At 40.1% G+C, this 18,951-nt stretch overlaps 1 protein-coding gene across 1 annotated transcript in view; it reads right to left on the reverse strand.

Annotated features, from left to right (window-relative positions):
* The window catches only part of LOC523126 (ATP-binding cassette sub-family C member 4), a 205,713-nt gene that overhangs the window by 42,699 nt on the left and 144,063 nt on the right, over nt 1-18,951 (reverse strand). Inside the window, 4 exon segments of the mRNA XM_010810937.4 lie at nt 3,363-3,554; nt 5,913-6,013; nt 11,764-11,874; nt 13,051-13,170. Coding sequence (XP_010809239.3) covers nt 3,363-3,554; nt 5,913-6,013; nt 11,764-11,874; nt 13,051-13,170 — 524 coding nt within the window.

Raw genomic sequence — 18,951 nt, forward strand, 5'->3', positions numbered from 1 at the left:
TTTTATTTTTTAACTTTACAATATTGTATTGGTTTTGCCATATATCAACATGAATCTGCCACAGGTATACACGTGTTCCCCATCCTGAACCCTCCTCCCTCCCCGCTCCAGGTACCATTCCTCTGTGTCGTTCCAGGGCACCAGCCCCAATGCATATATATGGAATTTAGAAAGATGGTAACAATATCTCTGCTTTTGAATATGCTATCTAGGTTGGTCATAACTTTCCTTTCAAGGAGTAAGCGTCTTTTAATTTCATGGCTGCAGTCACCATCTGCAGTGATTTTGGAGCCCAAAAAAATAAAGTCTGACACTCTTTTCACTGTTTCCCCATCTATTTCCCATGAAGTAATGGGACCAGACGCCATGATCTTCGTTTTCTGAATGTTGAGCTTTAAGCCAACTTTTTCACTGTCCTCTTTCCCTTTCATCAAGAGGTTTTTTAGTTCCTCTTCACTTTCTGCCATAAGAGTGGTGTCATCTGCATATCTGAGGTTATTGATATTTCTCCCGGCAATCTTGAATAGTACCTACTATACTTTCCTATTGACTCTAACTTCCAGAAATCAGGACAGAAGAGGAAATACAGGAAAGAGAATAAAACCCCACTTCTGCTGGGCTGGCTCACTCCCATGTCCCCTGCCCACCACACCCCTCTCCCCCACTCCACAACAGCCTCTCTCAATCAAATCCAATACCAAAAGGCTGTCCTGGAGTGATGAGGGCTAGGACAGGTGAGCAGGAGAGGGAACTTGGGAGGTAGACAGGTAGAGTGAAATCAATTCATGAACACACTGCCCAGGTATCATCTCCAAACACAGAAATGAAACTAACAGTGATACTGAGTGGACCAAGGCACAGATCAAAAATCAAGTTACTGCAGTTATTAATTCAGTTTTCAAATTCAATTTTCCCTCAAACATTTCAGAATCTCAATCCCATGATTTTCAGCTTTTAGAAGGAAGTATAAGAATCTGTTATATTCCTAAGTTGTACTACAGAGTATTTTAGATAAGTCATATTTTATGGCTTTGGGGAAAATTTAAGACAAGTGCAGGTTAACAGAATTACATTTACAACAGAAAATCTGATAGACACATTGTCTAAGAGTAAGTAAACACCACCTACAGTGCTCTCAGAGAAAAGATTATATCAAGAGCTGTGGTTAATATTTTCCTGACACAACAGTTCACATTTTTTCTGACCTACACTAAAACTGGAAATAATTAGGAGGGAGCTTTTGCCCTGTAACTAACTGAAGCTGCTCCCTGGGTAGCATTCGGGCATTACATTGAATATTCTTTCATGTTACAAGGGTTTCATTCATTAAATTACAGCTATAGCCATTAGATGGGTCTGGCACAGTAAGCATTTTAAAGAGCAGTTCTTTCAGTTATTTACAGAGTTGTCATGTGTGTGTGCTGGTTCCTGCTTGCTCACACCTGTGTAAGTCACTCACCCTCACAACCAGCAGTCCCTCAGCACCCTCTCTGTGCCTTGCAAAATGCTACTTTCTGGGAACAAAAACGAAAACAAGATGCTCCCTGATTATAAAAAGCTTCAAAGTACTATGAGATGCAGATCCCAAATTACAAAGCATGCCACAGGTGCTATCTTTTAATTATGATGAAATTCACATAACATAAAATTTAACCATTTAACCATTTTTAAATGGATAGTTTGGTGTTCAGTACATTCACATTGCTGTGCAACAAAGCTTGAGTTTTTTTTTTTTTTTTTGCTTCGTAAAACTGAAGTTCTTACCCATTAAAAACAACTCCCCATTTCCCCTCCCCCAGTCCCTGGAAACCACCATCCTTCTTCCTGTCTTCTTGGATTTGACTACTCTAGGAATCTCACATAAATGGAATGAGAGTATTCATTTCTTTTGTGTCTGGCTTATTTCATTTAGCAAGATGTCATCAGGTTTATCCATAGGTCAGAATTTTCTTCCTTTTTAAGGCTGAATAATACTTCATTGTAAGGATTTAGTTCCTTCCAACTTTTGGCTGCTATGAACATAGGTGTACCATAAATGTTACCTTAAAAGAATATAAAAGACACTAAGGGTATATTAGTGTGTGTGTGTATAAAAGTATATATATACACTAATACTAAAAGTATATGTGTATATATATATATACACACACTGATATGTATATCAGTATATTAAATATATGTTAGTACATTAAGTATATATTATGTTAAGTATGCATATTAAATATATATAATATATATTAATATATATAAGGGTATATTAAGGGTACATTAAACTGAGGGTCTCGAAGATGCATTCGAGTTGACTGAGACAATGAGATTTTCACCATCCAGATGATGGAGGGCCTGGGTCTCTGAGGTAGAGGACGAGCATGTGCACTGGGAACAGGGAGGATGTGGAGCTTTGGGAGAACCTACACACAATCCGAGTGCAGGTGTGAGTATGTCAGACATACCGGCTGCAGAGGGAGGTGGGGAAGAGCTTCCTAACACCTTGTCTGTTCTGGTTTAGTGTCTTCTTTGACTCTGTCCTAGTCCCAGGTGAGGGCCTCAAGCTGAGTGCGGAAGGAACATCACCAGCAGACATGGATGCTGACAGGTCCAGGTCACAAGCCTCTCTGCCATCTTTCACATGGATCTTCTCTGCTCCCTTCAACTTGCTTTTGACTTTGAGCCAGTCTCTAGACCCTACCTCTATCTGAAGTCCTGGTTCCTCACTCCTGACTGGGTCATTATTGAAGCTCTTCTCTGATGGACACAAGGTCACCTCACGGCCCCTGTGGGAGTGGACTTGAGGCTATGCTATGGTTCCAGCAGCAGCTCACACAGCCCAGTAAGGATCAGATCTGGGCTAAGAAAGAAGCAGTCTGTGGGGGCGGCAGAGGGGGCAGGGGGCTGGCAGCTCAGTGTGGGTGAGTGGAGGACAAGGCTACAGGAAGGGCTAAAGGACAGGGAAGGAGGCTGCAACCAGAGGGCACCATGGGAGGAGGAGGAGATCTCAGAAATACAAACAAGAAAAGATGGAAAGGAATGAGATTGGAGTTAAGGTCAGGAAGACAAGGCTGACATCCCAGACTTTGTATGAATAATCAGGTGTCACATATAGTGTCCTGAGTCAGGTTAAGATGGAACCCCAGATCCCAGAGCCCATCAACCACCATGAGGGAGCTCACAACACAGGGGGAAAATTGCTGGTATACCCTTCCCATGGTCAGTTTCCAAGAAAGATTCACGTACAATGTCACTGATCTAATCTGCATCCATTAGGAGCAAACAATCCCTGTGACATAGTGATAAGGAAGCCAAGAACAGATGTGGTGCTAAATTTTTAGCTGGATTTAAAGAGGCGAATGGATTAAACTAACCTTTTCTCTTGAGTAAATGGATGTTTCCAGGTTCCTCAATATCAGAGGACTGTCTGAGTTATATCTGAAGTTCACATTGAAAAGGGAAATCCTTCCGTTGGTGGGCCAGAATGGTGGAGGACGACACTCAAGTTCCCAGGGTGCTTCTTTCTCAAGGTCTGTATATTCAATCACTCTTTCTACTGACGTCATCTGAAAGACATATGACATCACATGAGTTAGTATCAGAGGATCCAGTTTATGGGTGTTCAGAGACTGTAAATGAAACCTCCTGCTTTTCTATGGTTCAGAATATCTCAGGTCTCAACATCCGCAAAGGACAGAAGTAGGAGTCTGATGAGGCCTTGGATGATTTGCAAACTTGCTCATCATCTGCAAAACTTTTACACACGACTACTTCCTTCAATTTTATATAAAAGCTAAAAAAATTAGAGAAATGAATAGTAAGATTTTATTGATCCACCTTTCACATCAAAATTAAAAAAAAATTTTTTTTTGAAAAAAAAGAACACTTATGGACATCAATCAGTATGTGTGGCTACAGAAGGGCCACGTGTTACAGATGTCCAGAACTGGACAGTCATCAAACATCATTTTAATAATTAGTCACTTTCTACTCTGTTAGAAGAAATAAATAGAGAAACTTCATTTTTATTGTTTTTCTCCCTTTAAGAGAAGGTACAAATATTCAAAAGTGTATAATTTACTTATTGACTAAGGCCTCTTCAGTTCAGTTCAGTTGCTCAGTCGTGTCTGACTCTTTGTGACTCCATGGATTGCAGCATGCCAGGCCTCCCTGTCCATCACCAACTCCTGGAGTTCACCCAAACTCGTGTCCATCGAGTCGGTGATGCCATCCAGCCATTTCATCCTCTGTCATCTCCTTCTCTTCTTGCCCCCAATCCCTCCCAGCATCAGAGTCTTTTCCAATGAGTCAATTCTTCGCATGAGGTGGCCAAAGTATTGGAGTTTCAGCTTTAGCATCAGTCCTTCCAAAGAACACCCAGGACTGATCTCCTTTAGGATGGACTGGTTGGATCTCCTTGCAGTCCAAGGGACTCTCAAGAGTCTTCTCCAACACCACACTTCAAAAGCATCAATTCTTTAGTGCTCAGCTTTCTTCACAGTCCAAAACTCACATCCATACATGACCACTGGAGAAACCATAGCCTTGACTAGATGGACTTTTGTTGGCAAAGTAATGTCTCTGCTTTTTAATATGCTATCTAGGTTGGTCATAACTTTCCTTCCAAGGAGTAAGCATCTTTTACTTTCATGGCTGCAATCACCATCTGCAGTGATTTTGGAGCCCAAAAAAATAAAGTCGGACAGTTTCCACTGTTTCCCCATCTATTTCCCATGAAATGATGGGACCAGATGCCATGATCTTCGTTTTCTGAATGTTGAGCTTTAAGCCAACTTTTTCACTAACCTCTTTTCCTTTCACCAAGAGGTTTTTTAGTTCCTCTTCACTTTCTGCCATAAGGGTGGTGTCATCTGCAATATCTGAGGTTATTGATATTTCTCCCGGCAATCTTGATTCCAGCTTGTGTTTCTTCCAGTACAGCGTTTCTCATAATGTACTTTGCATATAAGTTAAACAAGCAGGGTGACAAAATACAGCCTTGATGTATTCCTTTTCTATTTGGAATCAGTCTGTTGTTCCATGTCCAGTTCTAATTGTTGCTTCCTGACCTGCATATAGGTTTCTCAAGAGGCAGGTCATGTGGTCTGGTATTCCCATCTCTTGAAGAATTTTCCACAGTTTATTGTGAGCCACACAGTCAAAGGCTTAAACAACCATAACTCCATACCTTTGAGAGCACATTTTGGGAGAGAGCCTATCCTACCAGAGAGAAGGACTGCCAGCAAATTCAGGTGCTCAATACACACACGAATAAGTGACAAAATGGAGGGGAGGGGTGGAGGAAGATATTAATTAAATAAACTTTAAAATACTGGATTCTTTTCTTTTGCCAAAAATAAGGAATTACCCTCTAAGAAGCAAAGATAAACTAGCTGCTAAGAAATGAGCTTGTGTCCAGAATTTCAGAACCTCTCTCCTACAGAGACATTTATTGTATTTGAAGACAGTTTGTGATGAATATAAAACCCTCTGACATGACATACATATGTGGGAAAATATACATATATATTTATTAACTTTAAGCAGATGGAAAGTGAAAGTGAAAGTCAGTCAGTCGTGTTCTGCTCTTTGCAACCTTATGGACTGTAGCCCGCCAGACTTCTCTGTCCATGGTGATTCTCCAGGCAAGAATACTGAAGTGGGTAGCCATTCCCTTCTCCAGGGGATCTTTCCAACCCAGGGATAAAATCTTTCTCTCTTGCGGCTCCTGCATTGCAGCCAGATTTTTCACCATCTGAGCCACAAGGGAAGCCCTTAAGCAAATGGAGGAGAACATAAAAAAACTTTGTAAGATAATGTGAAAAAGAAAAAAAAAAGCTTTATTATTTTATGTAAGAATTGCTTTTATTCCATATAACAGTAAGGAGACCTGAAAAGGCTAAGAACAGAAAAATAAACATCACCATGTTCTCAACTTCAGCACTTTGTCTGACGCACCACTGGAACATCCCGGTGAGTACGAGAGAGAGAGACAGGACCAGGCCAACCTGCCCGAGATCCAAGGCTAAATGAGGAAGAAGAGGAATAAAATTAGTCTACTTCTCAACCCCTCACACAGCTCCTTCTCTTCACTTTACAAAGACGACTCCTTTATTTTTATGATTTTTACTGGAGTATAGTTGATTTACAAAATTGTGTTAGTTTCAGGTGTACAGTAAAGTGAATTAGCCAGATATATACATATAATCTGCTCTTTTTAAATTATTTTCCCATATATGTCAATCAGATCAGATCAGATCAGTCGATCAGTCGTGTCTGACTCTTTGCGACCCCATGAATCGCAGCACGCCAGGCCTCCCTGTCCATCACCAACTCCCGGAGTTCACCGAGACTCACGTCCATTGAGTCAGTGATGCCATCCAGACATTACAGAGTATTAAATAGAATCCCCTGTGCTATACAGTAGGTCCTTTTTAGTTATCTATTTTATTATATAGTAGTGAGAAGACTCCTTTATAATATTTAAATCATTTGCATGTAATGATAGTATCATTCATAATATTACTTCTGTTGTATGAGACAACAATACATTAAAAACAAACAAACAAAAAAAATCACTATGAGGGACTTCCCTGGTGGTCCAATAGCTAAGACTCCAAACTTCCAATGCAGGGGGCTCGGGTTCAATCCCTGGTCAGGCAACTAGACTCCACATGCCACAACTAAGAGTTCACATACTGCAACTAAAGTCTTGCCTATTATAACTAAGACTGAAGGTCCCACATGCCCCAGCTAAGACCCAATGCAGCCAAATAATTAAGTTAATTTTTTTAAAATATGAATTTAGAAAGAACTAACAAAGTTGTTGTTGTTGTTAAGTCACTAAGTCATGTCTGACTCTGGTGACATCATAGACTCTAGCACTACAGGCTTCCCTGTCCTTTGTTATCTCCCAGAGTTTGCTCAAATTCATGTCCATTGAGTTCGTGATGCTATCTAACCGTCTCATCCTCTGTCACTTCCTTCTCCTCCTGCCTTCAATCTTTCCCAGTACTAGGGTCTTTTATAATGAATCAGCTCTTCGAGTTAGGTGGCAAAATTATTGGAGCTTCAGGTTCAGCATCAGTCTTTCCAGTGAATATTCAGGGTTGATTTCCTTTAAGATTTAATGATTTGATCTCCTTGCTGACCAAAGGACTCTCAAGAGTCTTCTCCAACACTACAACTTGAAAGCATTCAATTCTTCAGCCCTCAGCCTTCTTAATGGCCCAAATTTTACATCCACTGACAGCTCTTACATGACTACTGGAAAAAACGTAGCTTTCACTATGGACATTTGTTGGCAAAGTGATGTCTCTGCTTTTTAATATTCTGTATAGATTTGTCATAGCTTTCCTTCCAAGAAGCAAATGTCTTTTCATTCATGGTTGCAGTCACAGTTTGCAGTGATTTTTGGAACCCAAGAAAATAAAATCTGTCACTGCTTTCAATTTTTTCCCATCTATTTTCCATGAAGTGATGGGACTGGATGCCATGATCTTAGATCTTTGAATGCTGAGTTTTAAGCCAGCTTTTTCACTCTGCTTTTTCACTTTCATCAAGAGGCTCTTCAGTTTCTCTTCACTTTCTGCCATTAGAATGGTTTCATCTGCATATCTGAGGTTATTGATATTTCTCCCAGCAATCTTGATTCCAGCTTACGCTTCATCCAGCCTGGCATTTTGCATGATGTATTTTGCACATACGTTAAATAAACATAGTGATAACATATAGCTTTGTCATACTCCTTTCCCAGTTTTGAATCAGTTCATTGTTCTATGTCTAGTTATGTTTCTTCTTTACATGCTTTCAGATTCTCAGGAGACAGGTAAGATGGTCTGGTATTCCTATCTCTTTCAGAATTTTCCACAGTTTGTTGTGATCCACAGAGTCAAAACCTTTCAACATAGTCAATTAAGGAGATGTTTTCTCTTGAATCCCCTTGCTTTCTCTATGATTCAATGAATGTTGGCAATTTGATCTCTGGTTCCTCTGCCTTTTCTAAACCCAGCTTTTATAGTTGGAAGTTCCCAGTTCACATACTGTTGAAATCTTATTTGAAGGATTTTGAGTATAACTTTATTAGCATGTAAAATGAGCGCAATTGTATGATAGTTTGAACATTCTTTAGCATTGTCTTTCTTTGGGATTGGAATGAAAACAACTTTCAGTCTTGTGGCCACTGCTGAGTTTTGCAAATTTTCTGGCATATTATATGAACAGCATCATCTTTTAGGATTTGAAATAGCTAAGCTGGAATTCCATTACCTCCACTAACTTTGTTCGTAGTGATGTTTCCTAAGTTCCACTTGACTTCACAATCCAGGATGTCTGGCTCAAGATGAGTGACCACACCATCGTGGTTATCCAGGTCACTAAGATCTTTCTGGTACAGTTTTTCTGTGTATTCTTGACACCTCTTCCTAATCTCTTCTGCTTCTCTTAGGTCCTTACCATTTTTGTCCTTTATCATTTAATCCCACCTGGAGTGAGATACACTTGACAGTATAAAACAGTTGAGGATGCCATTGTTCAGATTTTTGTCCTTATGCTACAATTATCATTATGTAATTTCACTTTCTACATCCAATGTAGCTGCAGTTGAAATCACAAAAACAAGGCAATGGATTCTAAGAGCCAGTGCTTTTAAATCTAAAATATTACTCTCATTTTTCCATTATTAAAGACTGTAATTCAGGGCTATTTCTATGGAATAGTGAGGGATGGTGAATTCATGCCACACATTCCAACAACTGCTCATCTGGGACCCACACAGCAGCGAGGATACTGTTTTTGCTATAGAGAATCTTTCTCAGACCCCTACAATCAAGGATTCCACGTAGCCCAAAAGCTAAAACCTAAAACCTAAAACCTAATCTGTACAAAAAACTTAAGAGTAAACCTGGTTCTCTCCATCCAGCTATAGGACACTACCTAGGATGTTCAGAGGCCATCTTGCTACAGTTATGTAGATCTCAACCCATTCAAAGAAAGATAAAAAGATAAAAGATCTCAATGAAAACCTACTATAAACAAAGAAGCAAACTACCCAAAAGCAATCTACAGATTCAGTGCAATCCCTATCAAATTACCAATGGCATTCTTCACAGAATTAGGACAAAAATATCTACATTTTGTATGGAAATACAAAATACCATGAATAGCCAATGTAATCTCGAGAAAAACAAAGAAGAAAAATGAAGCAAGGAGGAATCATGTCCCCTGTCATCAGACTATACCACAAAGCTACAGTAATTGAAACAGTATGCTACTGGCACCAAAAACAGAAATATAGATCAATGGAACAGGACAAAAGTCCAGAGATAAACCCATGCACCTGTGTCACCTATGAGAAAGGAAGCAAGGATATACAATGGAGAAAGACAGTTTCTTTAGTAATTGGTGCTGGGAAAACTGGAGAGCTACATCTAAAAGAATAAAATCAGAACACTCCTTAAGACCATAAACAAAAGTAAACTCAAATAGATTACAGACCTAAATGTAAGACCAGACACTAGAAAACTCTTAGATTAAAACATAGGGAGAACTCTCTCTGACATAAATTGCAGTAAGCTTTTTAACCCACCTCCTAGAGTAATGAAAATAAATAAAACACAAACAAATGGGACTCAATTAAGCTTAAAAACTTTTACACAGGAAAAAAAAAAAAAAAAACAAAGACAACCTGCAGAATGGGGGGAAATATTTGCAAATGAAGTGACTAATAAGGGATTACTCTCAAAAATATACAAACAGTTCATGCAGTTCAATACCAAAAATAAATAAGTAAACAGCCCAATCAAAAAATGGACAGAAGATTAAAACAGACATTCTCCAAATAGGACATACAGATGGCCAAAAAGCACATGAAAAGATGGTCAACATCTCATTATTAGAGAAATGAATATCAAAACTACAGTAATTTTTTTTTTTTTTTTAGCAAAAAACTACAGTGAGGTTTCACCTCACACCAGTCAGAATGACCATCATCAAAAAGTCTACAAACAATAAGTACTGAAGAGGATGTGGAGAAAAGGGAACCCTCCATGTAAACTGGTACAGCCACTATGGAGAACAATATGGAGGTTATTTTAAAAACTAAAAATAGACACACAAAAAGATGCCAGGATTCTTAGCCTCCAGAGGAGAAGAATTCAATCCAGGGGCAGAGATGAGGCTTGATCACTCAGAGCTTTTGTGTAATAAAGTTTTATTAAAGTATAAAGGAGATAGAGAAAGCTTCTGACATAGGCATCAGAAGGGGACAGAAAGAGTACCCCCTTGCTAATGTTAGCCATGGAGTTATATACTTTCTAATTAGTTATTACAGTGAATCAAAAGAATGTCTGGAGGTTGTAAAGACCTCAATAGACTTACTCCCATAATTTGTACCTTAAGATAACAGGATTAGCCAGAAGGTTTTTTCCAGAGACTGTCCTCAAGCAGCATACATTATTGTTATATAATCCTAAGGAATGTAGAGGGACAAAAAAAGTTTGTCCTTTCTTCCTCATTGAGAATTCCAGACCCCTCTCTCCTTGGGGACCCCTGGACTTATCAATATGCCTAGGAATTGACTCTCTCACTACTAAGATCCAGCAATCTCACTCCAGGGCCTATATCCAGAGAAAACCATAATTTATAAGGATACATGCACCCTAGTCTTCACTGCAGGACTATTTACAACAGCCAGGACATGGAAGAAACCTAAATGCCTGTCAACAGATCAATGGACAAGGAAGATGCGGTACCACATATACAATGGAATGTTACTCAGCCATAAAAAAAGGGCAAAATAATGCCATTTGCAGCACCATGGGTGGACCTAGAGATTTGCATACTGAGTGAAATAAGTCTGAGAAAAATAGAATATGATATTGCTTACATATAGATTATAACAAAAGGCTACAAATGAACATATCTACAAAACATAAGTAGAGTAACAGGTGTAGAAAATAAACTTATGTTTACCAGGGGATAAGGGAGGGGAGGGATAAATTGGAAGACTGGGACTGACACATACATACTACTATATATAAAATATTCAAAAGATAACTAATAAGAAACTACTGTAAAGTACAGAGAACTTTGTAATGATCTATATGGGAAAGTAATCTAAAAAAGAGTGGATATATGTATGTGTATAGAAGATTGACTTTGCTGTACTTTGGAAACTAAGACAACAGTGTAAATGAACTATACCCCAATAAAACTTAAAATAAAAATTAAAGAATGGCCTGAGTGAGCCAAAGCAGGGGCCAAGGCACCACAGGTCTGCTGCAGCAGGCATGTCATACCTGGTCTTTGCTCCTAAAGATTCCAAAAGTCAAAACCAGAAATTCTTTTCTAAAGGACTATTCATTTGAATTATTAATCAAGTGCAAATTACTAAAAAGAATACAGGCACCTCAATGTTCGTGGGGTGTGGAAAAAGAATTTTTTAAAACGTGAATATATGTATAACAGATTCACTTGGCTATACACCCAAAGCCAACACAACATCATAAATCAACCATATGCCAATCAAAAAATTTTTTTAAAAATTATCCCAACAAGGACTTACTGTAAATAAATAAGTAAAAGTAAAAAAAAAGATAAAAGTTCTCATCAAGACATAAATGACTTCACATGGACACCCTGCGGAGTCACATGCTGCAGACACTTTAATACAACTCATTAGAATCAAAGAGTATATATTAGACAAGATGGCAAGAGTTTAATAACTACAAAGCTATAAACTGTAAACATACTGCAAATATTCACATATTTACTTACTTGCTACCAGAATCAGGGCCCCAAAGGCAACAACAGTGACAAAGATGGCACAGATGACATCCACATACACAGCGAGCCATCGGGACGTCGTCAAAAGCAGGAACCAAGCCTCTGCATTTGTGAACCATAATAAGTGCAATATATAAACAGAAAAAAACATGTTAGCTGCTTCTCATGAAGGAGAGCATTTTCTCAGTTGAGCTACAGAAGATTTTACACAAGGGGTAGGACAGCAAAGTTACACACCTGTAACTTCAAAGGAACCTGAAGATTTCAGAAAACTAGGTTCAACACAAAACAACATATGGGACACAAAGGAATCAGTCCAGTAAGCATGTTTTGAGAAGTTCAACCCACAGGTTATCAAGAGAAATACCATAATAAGAAAGAAGATGGAAAAACATCTCATTGGTGTGTTCCCTGCAGTTCTGGGCCTCAACATGAAGATCCTCCTCTCAAAGGGTCAGCTGTTCCCAGCTCTGATAGCAGAGAGCACAGCTCACACCGTTTCCAGCACCTTATGCCCTCACTACAAGGCCTGAGGTGGTTATTCTTAGGAACCAGTGTCCACATGACCATCAGTTAACAGGATCTGTATGTGACTTTCAAATGGCATGTTATCTTCAAAATACATTAATGATTGGAAAGTTTGGCCAGGATTTTATAGACTTAGAAGAAATTCTGAATTTTATACCTAGATGGAAAACAAACAAATTTCATTGATACAAAGCATAATCAAATGGGTAGCAAATCAGGAACTTATTTTCCTCAATACTTCTGCTACCCTCAATGTCTGTTCTCAAAAGACTTGGCAAAGCACACCCTGAGGGGGAAGAACAGCTACCACCTGGTTCTGAAAATAAAGTTTTATTGGAATACAGCCATTGACTAATGTATGCTTTTTGTCTGTCTTTGTGCTACAATGGCAAAGATGAGTGGTTACAATAGAGACAGCACACAAAGCCTAAAATATTTTCTATCTGGACCTTTGGAAAAAAGAAAAGTTTACTGACTCCTGCCTTAAAGAGACAGACATCCACAGGACACAGTGATGGAGGACAATGCAGGCCAGTCAGGGGAGAAAATCAGGGCTGTGAGGGGGGAAGAGGGGAACAGGGGAACACAAAGGAGATGCTGAGAGGAAGGGGTGGGGAAGGCAGGTGTGCAGAGGGCGACAGGGGCTGACATACAGAGAGGCACTGGCCAGCCAGGCCACCTGAGACAGAGGTCAGGCCTCAGAAGGGAGTTCATCCCATCCTTAGAAATCATCTTCAGAAACTTACAGACCTGAATGAAAATCCTGGTGTGCATCAAACAGCTCCTGAAACTTCTGTTCAGCTTTGTACGCCCGGATGGTCCAGAGTCCCCGGAGAGAAGATGCTAAGTGGGAAAACACCAGGCTCTGAGCTGGGGGAGCAAAGACAGACAAATGACAGAGAAAGTCAGGGGAGGTTGGATGCGAGGAAACCACTGCCTCCTGGGCTCTGTGGTCACATGTCCTGCCAAAGGGAATCCTCCATGTGACCCTCAAACTCCTGCTCACACCAAGTTTCAATTTAATGACCTGGGAATGAGAGATTCTCTTTGAAATTATCTTTGATCAAATTCAAAATCCCAGCTAGATTTAGATAAAGAAATTCTTTACTGGTTCTTTCATCAAGATCCTCTCAAACATTTCTCCCTCCATATACTTCTGGCATCTTTCCAGGTGGAAATTGCTCACAATTTTTTAAAAGTATATTGAAGTATAGTTGATTTACAATAATCTGCTAGTTTCAGGTATGTAGTATAGTCATTCAGTTCTTTTCTCTGATTATATTCCATTATAGGTTATTACAAGACACTGTGCTTTACACTTAATCCTTGTTCTCTATTTGACGTATTAATAGTAGTGTATCTATTAATCCCATATTTCTAATTTGCTCCTCACTTTCCCAATGCCCTTTGGTAACCACAAGTTTGTTTTTTATGACTCTGAGTCTATTACTAGTTTGTGTATAGACTCATTTGTATTATTTTTAGATTCCATGTTTAAGTGATATCATATGTGTCTTTCTCTGACTTTCTTTACTAAGAATAATACTCTCTAGATCCATCCATGTTGCTGCAAATGGCAATATTTCATATTTTTCCCCATAGATGAGTAATTATCATTCACTAATTTTTTAACCAATAGCATTTTAAAATTTAATTCCTCATTAGAGTCCTCACCACACTGAATTTTGATTAGCTACCTGTGTATTGTTTCCACCTTAGATAAGTAACCAAGGACTGGGATAGAGTCAGTACATCCCCCACCCTGGACCAGACCCAGACACAGGACAGGAATGAGATGAGTAAGGGAGTAGACAGTCTGCCGCCTTCCCCATCCTGGGCCTCTCCCTGCACCTGCGCCAGGAGCCTCTGTGTGGTCACAGAGCACCCGGTACTGCACTGCCCTTGTGCCCACATGACCCAACAGATGAGGAGCCTTTGAATGGTCTTGACTTCTGCTCTGGAAACCTTATGGGTGTTTTTATATCTTCCTGCTGGACACCTGTCCTGGTGTTTGGAAGGCACTGTGGCACATGACACTCATATCACCCTTTTATAATCTGACAGCAGCCTCAGTGTCCATCTTTTGAGTGACTTCATGTGGTTGGGGGCCTGATGTCACATGACTTCCCATTCATTTCCTGCCATCTTCTCTAAGAGCACACTGACCATGAGCACCAGGGTCAGGCTCTTGCCTGTCAGGGAACAGCTGGGCTGCAGGCTACCAGGCAGGGAGGACCCTTACATTTCTCATTCACCACCATGAATGAGGATGCAACTTGCTATTGCCAGGGGCACATAGTGAACCTCTGACCTCTGTCTGGGATGAGTGATAACTTGAGCTGTATGAGCAGGAAATACTGACATCACTTTGTTACCTGTGCGGGTCCTAGAGAAGACCTGTTAGTACAACTAGGTTGTTTATGGGAAGTTAGTAATACATCTTACATGAGGCTATGAAGATTTTATAAAATGATGGGGAAAGAATCCAGGGGGAAACTCTAAACTGTTTTCAGGTCCTCACTCCTTAGTCCAGTATCTGAATGCCTGTCTGGTGACAGTTCAGTCAGTACAGATGTGCACCTGGACACTGCACATTTGGAGGGGTTGAGGTACAAACAAGTAAAGACACAGAACCTCCTCTTCTGTTTAGTGTCCCCAGTTCTATAAAGAAGGAAGGAGCAGGGGCGGTCCTAAGATGGCAGAGGAACAGGATGGGGAGACCACTTTCTCCCCCACAAATTCATCAAAAAATCATTTGAATGCTGTACAAATTCCACAAAACAACTTCTGAATGCTGGCAGAGGACACCAGCCACTCAGAAAGGCAGCCCATTCTCTTTGAAAGGTGGTCGCCTCTATCTCCTCCCTCCCTCTTCTCTTCTCTGCCTAACTCTGTTGGATCTCTTTGGGTGTTCTGGGCTGTGGAGAACACTTAGGGAACTGATTACTGGTTAGATTGGTCTCTCTCCTTTTGACTCCCCATCTTCTCCTCCTGGTCACCTCTATCTCCCTCCTCCTTCTTCTCTTCTCCATGTAACTCTGTGAACCTCTCTGGATGTCCCTCACTGTGGAGAATTTTTCACCATTAACCTAGATGTTTTATCACTGGTGCTGTATGGATGGGAAAGTCTTGAGGCTACTGTAAGAATAAGACTGAAAGCCAGAGGCAGGAGGCTTAAATACAAAACTTGAGAACACCAGAAAACTCATGGAACACTAATCAACAAGAGCTCATCCAAAAGCCTCCATACCTACACTGAAACCAAGCTCCACCCAAGAGCCAACAAATTTCAGAGCAAGACATACATACCAAGCTAATTCTCCAACAACATAGGAACATAACCCCTAGCATTAAAATACAGGTGGCAAAAAGTCACACCAAACCCATAGACACCTCAAAATTCACTACTGGACACTTCATTGCACTCCAGAGAGAAGAGATCCAGCTCCACCCACCAGAACACTGATGCAAGCTTCCCTAACCAGGAAACCTTGACAAGCCACTTGTCCAACAACACTCACAGGGAGGAACCCTCACAGTAAAGAGGAAACACAAATTTCCAGCATATAGACAGGCCACCCCAAACACAGCAATCTAAACAAAATGAAAAGGCAGAGAAATATTCAGCAGGTAAAGCAACATGATAAATGCCCACCAACCCAAACAAAAGAGGAGGAAATAGGGAATCTACCTAAAAATGAATTCAGAAAAATGATCTGAATGATGAGTAAAAATGATGCAAAATCGTGAAAACAAAATGGAGTTACAGATAAATAGTCTGGAGACAAGGATTGAGAAGATGCAAGAAAATTTTAACAAGGACTTAGAAGAAATAAAAAAGAGTCAATCAATAATGAATAATGCAATAACTGAGACAAAAGCACTCTGGAGGGAACCAACAGTAGAATAACTGAGGCATAAAATAGGATAAGTGATGTGGAAGATAGAATGGTAGAAATAAATGAAGCAGAGAGGAAAAAAGAAAAAAAGTATTAAAAGAAATGAGGACAACCTCAGAGACACCTGGGACAATGTTAAACTCTCCAACATTCGAATCATAGGAGTCCCAAAAGAAGAAGACAAAAAGAAAGGCCATAAGAAAATACTTTAGATGATAACAGCTGAAAACTTCCTTAAAATGGTGAAGGAAATAGCCACCAAAGTTCAAGAAAACTTGAGAGTCCAAACAGGATAAACCCAAGACAAAACACCCCAAGACACATATTAATCAAATTAACAAACATCAAGCACAAAGAACAAATATTAAAAACATCAAGGGAAAAGCAACACATAACACACAAGGGGATTCCCATGAGGATAACAGCTGATCTTTCAATAGAAACTCCTCAGACTAGAAGGGAATGGCAGGACATACATAAAGTGATGAAAGAGAAAAACCTACAACCCAGATTACTATACCCAGAAAGGATCTCATTCAAATATGAAGGAGAAAGCTTTACAGATACTCAAAAGCTGAGAGAATTCAGCACCACCAAACCAGCTCAGATCATGAACTCCTTATTACAAATTCAGACTTAAATTAAAGAAAGTAGGGAAAACCACTAGACCATTCAGGTATGACCTAAATCAAATCCCTTATGATTAAACAGTTGAAGTGAGAAATAGATTTAAGGGACTAGATCTGATAGAGTGCCTGATGAACTATGGAATGAGGTTCGTGACATTGTACAGGAGACAGGGATCAAGACCATCCCCATGGAAAAGAAATGCAAAAAAGCAAAATGGCTGTCTGGGGAGGCCTTACAAATAGCTGTGAAAAGAAGAGAAGCGAAAAGCAAAGGCAAAAAGGAAAGATATAAACATCTGAATGCAGAGTTCCAAAGACTAGCAAGAAGAGATAAGAAAGCCTTCCTCAGCGATCAATGCAAAGAAATATAGGAAAACAACAGAACGTGAAAGACTAGAGATCTCTTCAAGAAAATTAGAGACACCAAGGGAACATTTCATGCAAAGATGGGCTCGATAATGGACAGAAATGGTGTGGACCTAACAGAAGCAGAAGATATTAAGAAGAGGTGGCAAGAATACACATAACCGTACAAAAAAGATCTTCACGACCCAGATAATCATGATGGTGTGATCACTGACCTAGAGCCAGACATCCTAGAATGTGAAGTCAAGCGGGCCTTAGAAAGCATCATTACGAACTAAGCTAGTGAAGGTGGTGGAATTCCAGTTGAGCTATTTCAAGTCCTGAAAGATGATGCTGCACTCAATATGCCAGCAAATCTGGAAAACTCAGCAGTGGCCACAGGACTGGAAAAGGTCAGTTTTCATTCCAGCCCCAAATAAAGGCAATGCCAAAGAATGCTCAAACTACCACAAAATGGCACTCATCTCACATGCTAGTAAAGTAATGCTCAAAATTCTCCAAGCCAGGCTTCAGCAATATGTGAACCACGAACTTCCTGATGTTCAAGCTGGTTTTAGAAAATGTAGAGGAACAAGAGATCAAATTGCCAACATCCGCTGGATCATGGAAAAAGCAAGAGAGTTCCAGAAAAACATCTATTTCTGCTTTATTGACTATGGCAAAGCCCTTGACTGTGTGGATCACAATAAACTGTGGAAAATTCTGAAAGAGATGGGAATACCAGACCACCTGACCTGCCTCTTGAGAAATTTGTATGCAGGTCAGGAAGCAACAGTTAGAACTGGACATGGAACAACAGACTGGTTCCAAATAGGAAAAGGAGTATGTCAAGGCTGTATACTGTCACCCTGCTTATTTAACTTATATGCAGAGTACATCATGAAAAACGCTGTGTTGCAAGAAGCACAAGCTGCAATCAAGATTGTGGGGAGAAATATCAATAACCTCAGATATGCAGATGACACCTCCCTTATGGAAGAAAGTGAAGAAGAACTAAAATGCCTCTTGATGAAGGTGAAAGAGGAGAGTGAAAAAGTTGGCTTAAAGCTCAACATTCAGAAAATGAAGATCATGGCATCTAGTCCCATCACTTCATGGGAAATAGATGGGGAAACAGTGGAAACAGTATCAGACTTTATTTTTCTGGGGTCCAAAATCACTGCAGATGGTGACTTCAGCCATCAAATTAAAAGACGCTTACTCCTTGGAAGAAAAGTTATGACCAACCTAGATAGCATATTCAAAAGCAGAGACATTATTTTGCCAACAAAGGTCTGTCTAGTCAAGGCTATGGTTTTTCCAGTAGTCATGTATGGATGTGAGAGTTGGACTGTGAAGAAAGTTGAGTGTTGAAGAGTTGATGCTTTTGAAGTGTGGTGTTGGAGAAGACTCTTGAGAGTCCCTTGGACTGCAAGGAGATCCAACCAGTCTATTCTAAAGGAGATCAGCCCTGGGATTTCTTTGGAAGGAATGATGCTGAAGCTGAAACTCCAGTACTTTGGCTACCTCATGCGAAGAGTTGACTCATTGGAAAAGACTCTGATGCTGGGAGGGATTAGGGGCAGAAGGAGAAGGGGAAGACAGAGGATGAGATGGCTGGATGGCATCACTGATTCAATGGATGTGAGTCTGAGTGAACTCTGGGAGTTGGTGATGGACAGGGAGGACTGGCGCGCTGCAATTCATGGGGTCTCAAAAAGTCGGACATGACTGAGCGACTGAACTGAACTGAACTGAACTGAAGAAAGATGGTAACA

Source organism: Bos taurus, unplaced genomic scaffold, assembly GCF_002263795.3.
Source record: "Bos taurus isolate L1 Dominette 01449 registration number 42190680 breed Hereford unplaced genomic scaffold, ARS-UCD2.0 Leftover_ScbfJmS_1899, whole genome shotgun sequence".
In the NCBI taxonomy this organism is placed as follows: Eukaryota; Metazoa; Chordata; class Mammalia; order Artiodactyla; family Bovidae; genus Bos; species Bos taurus.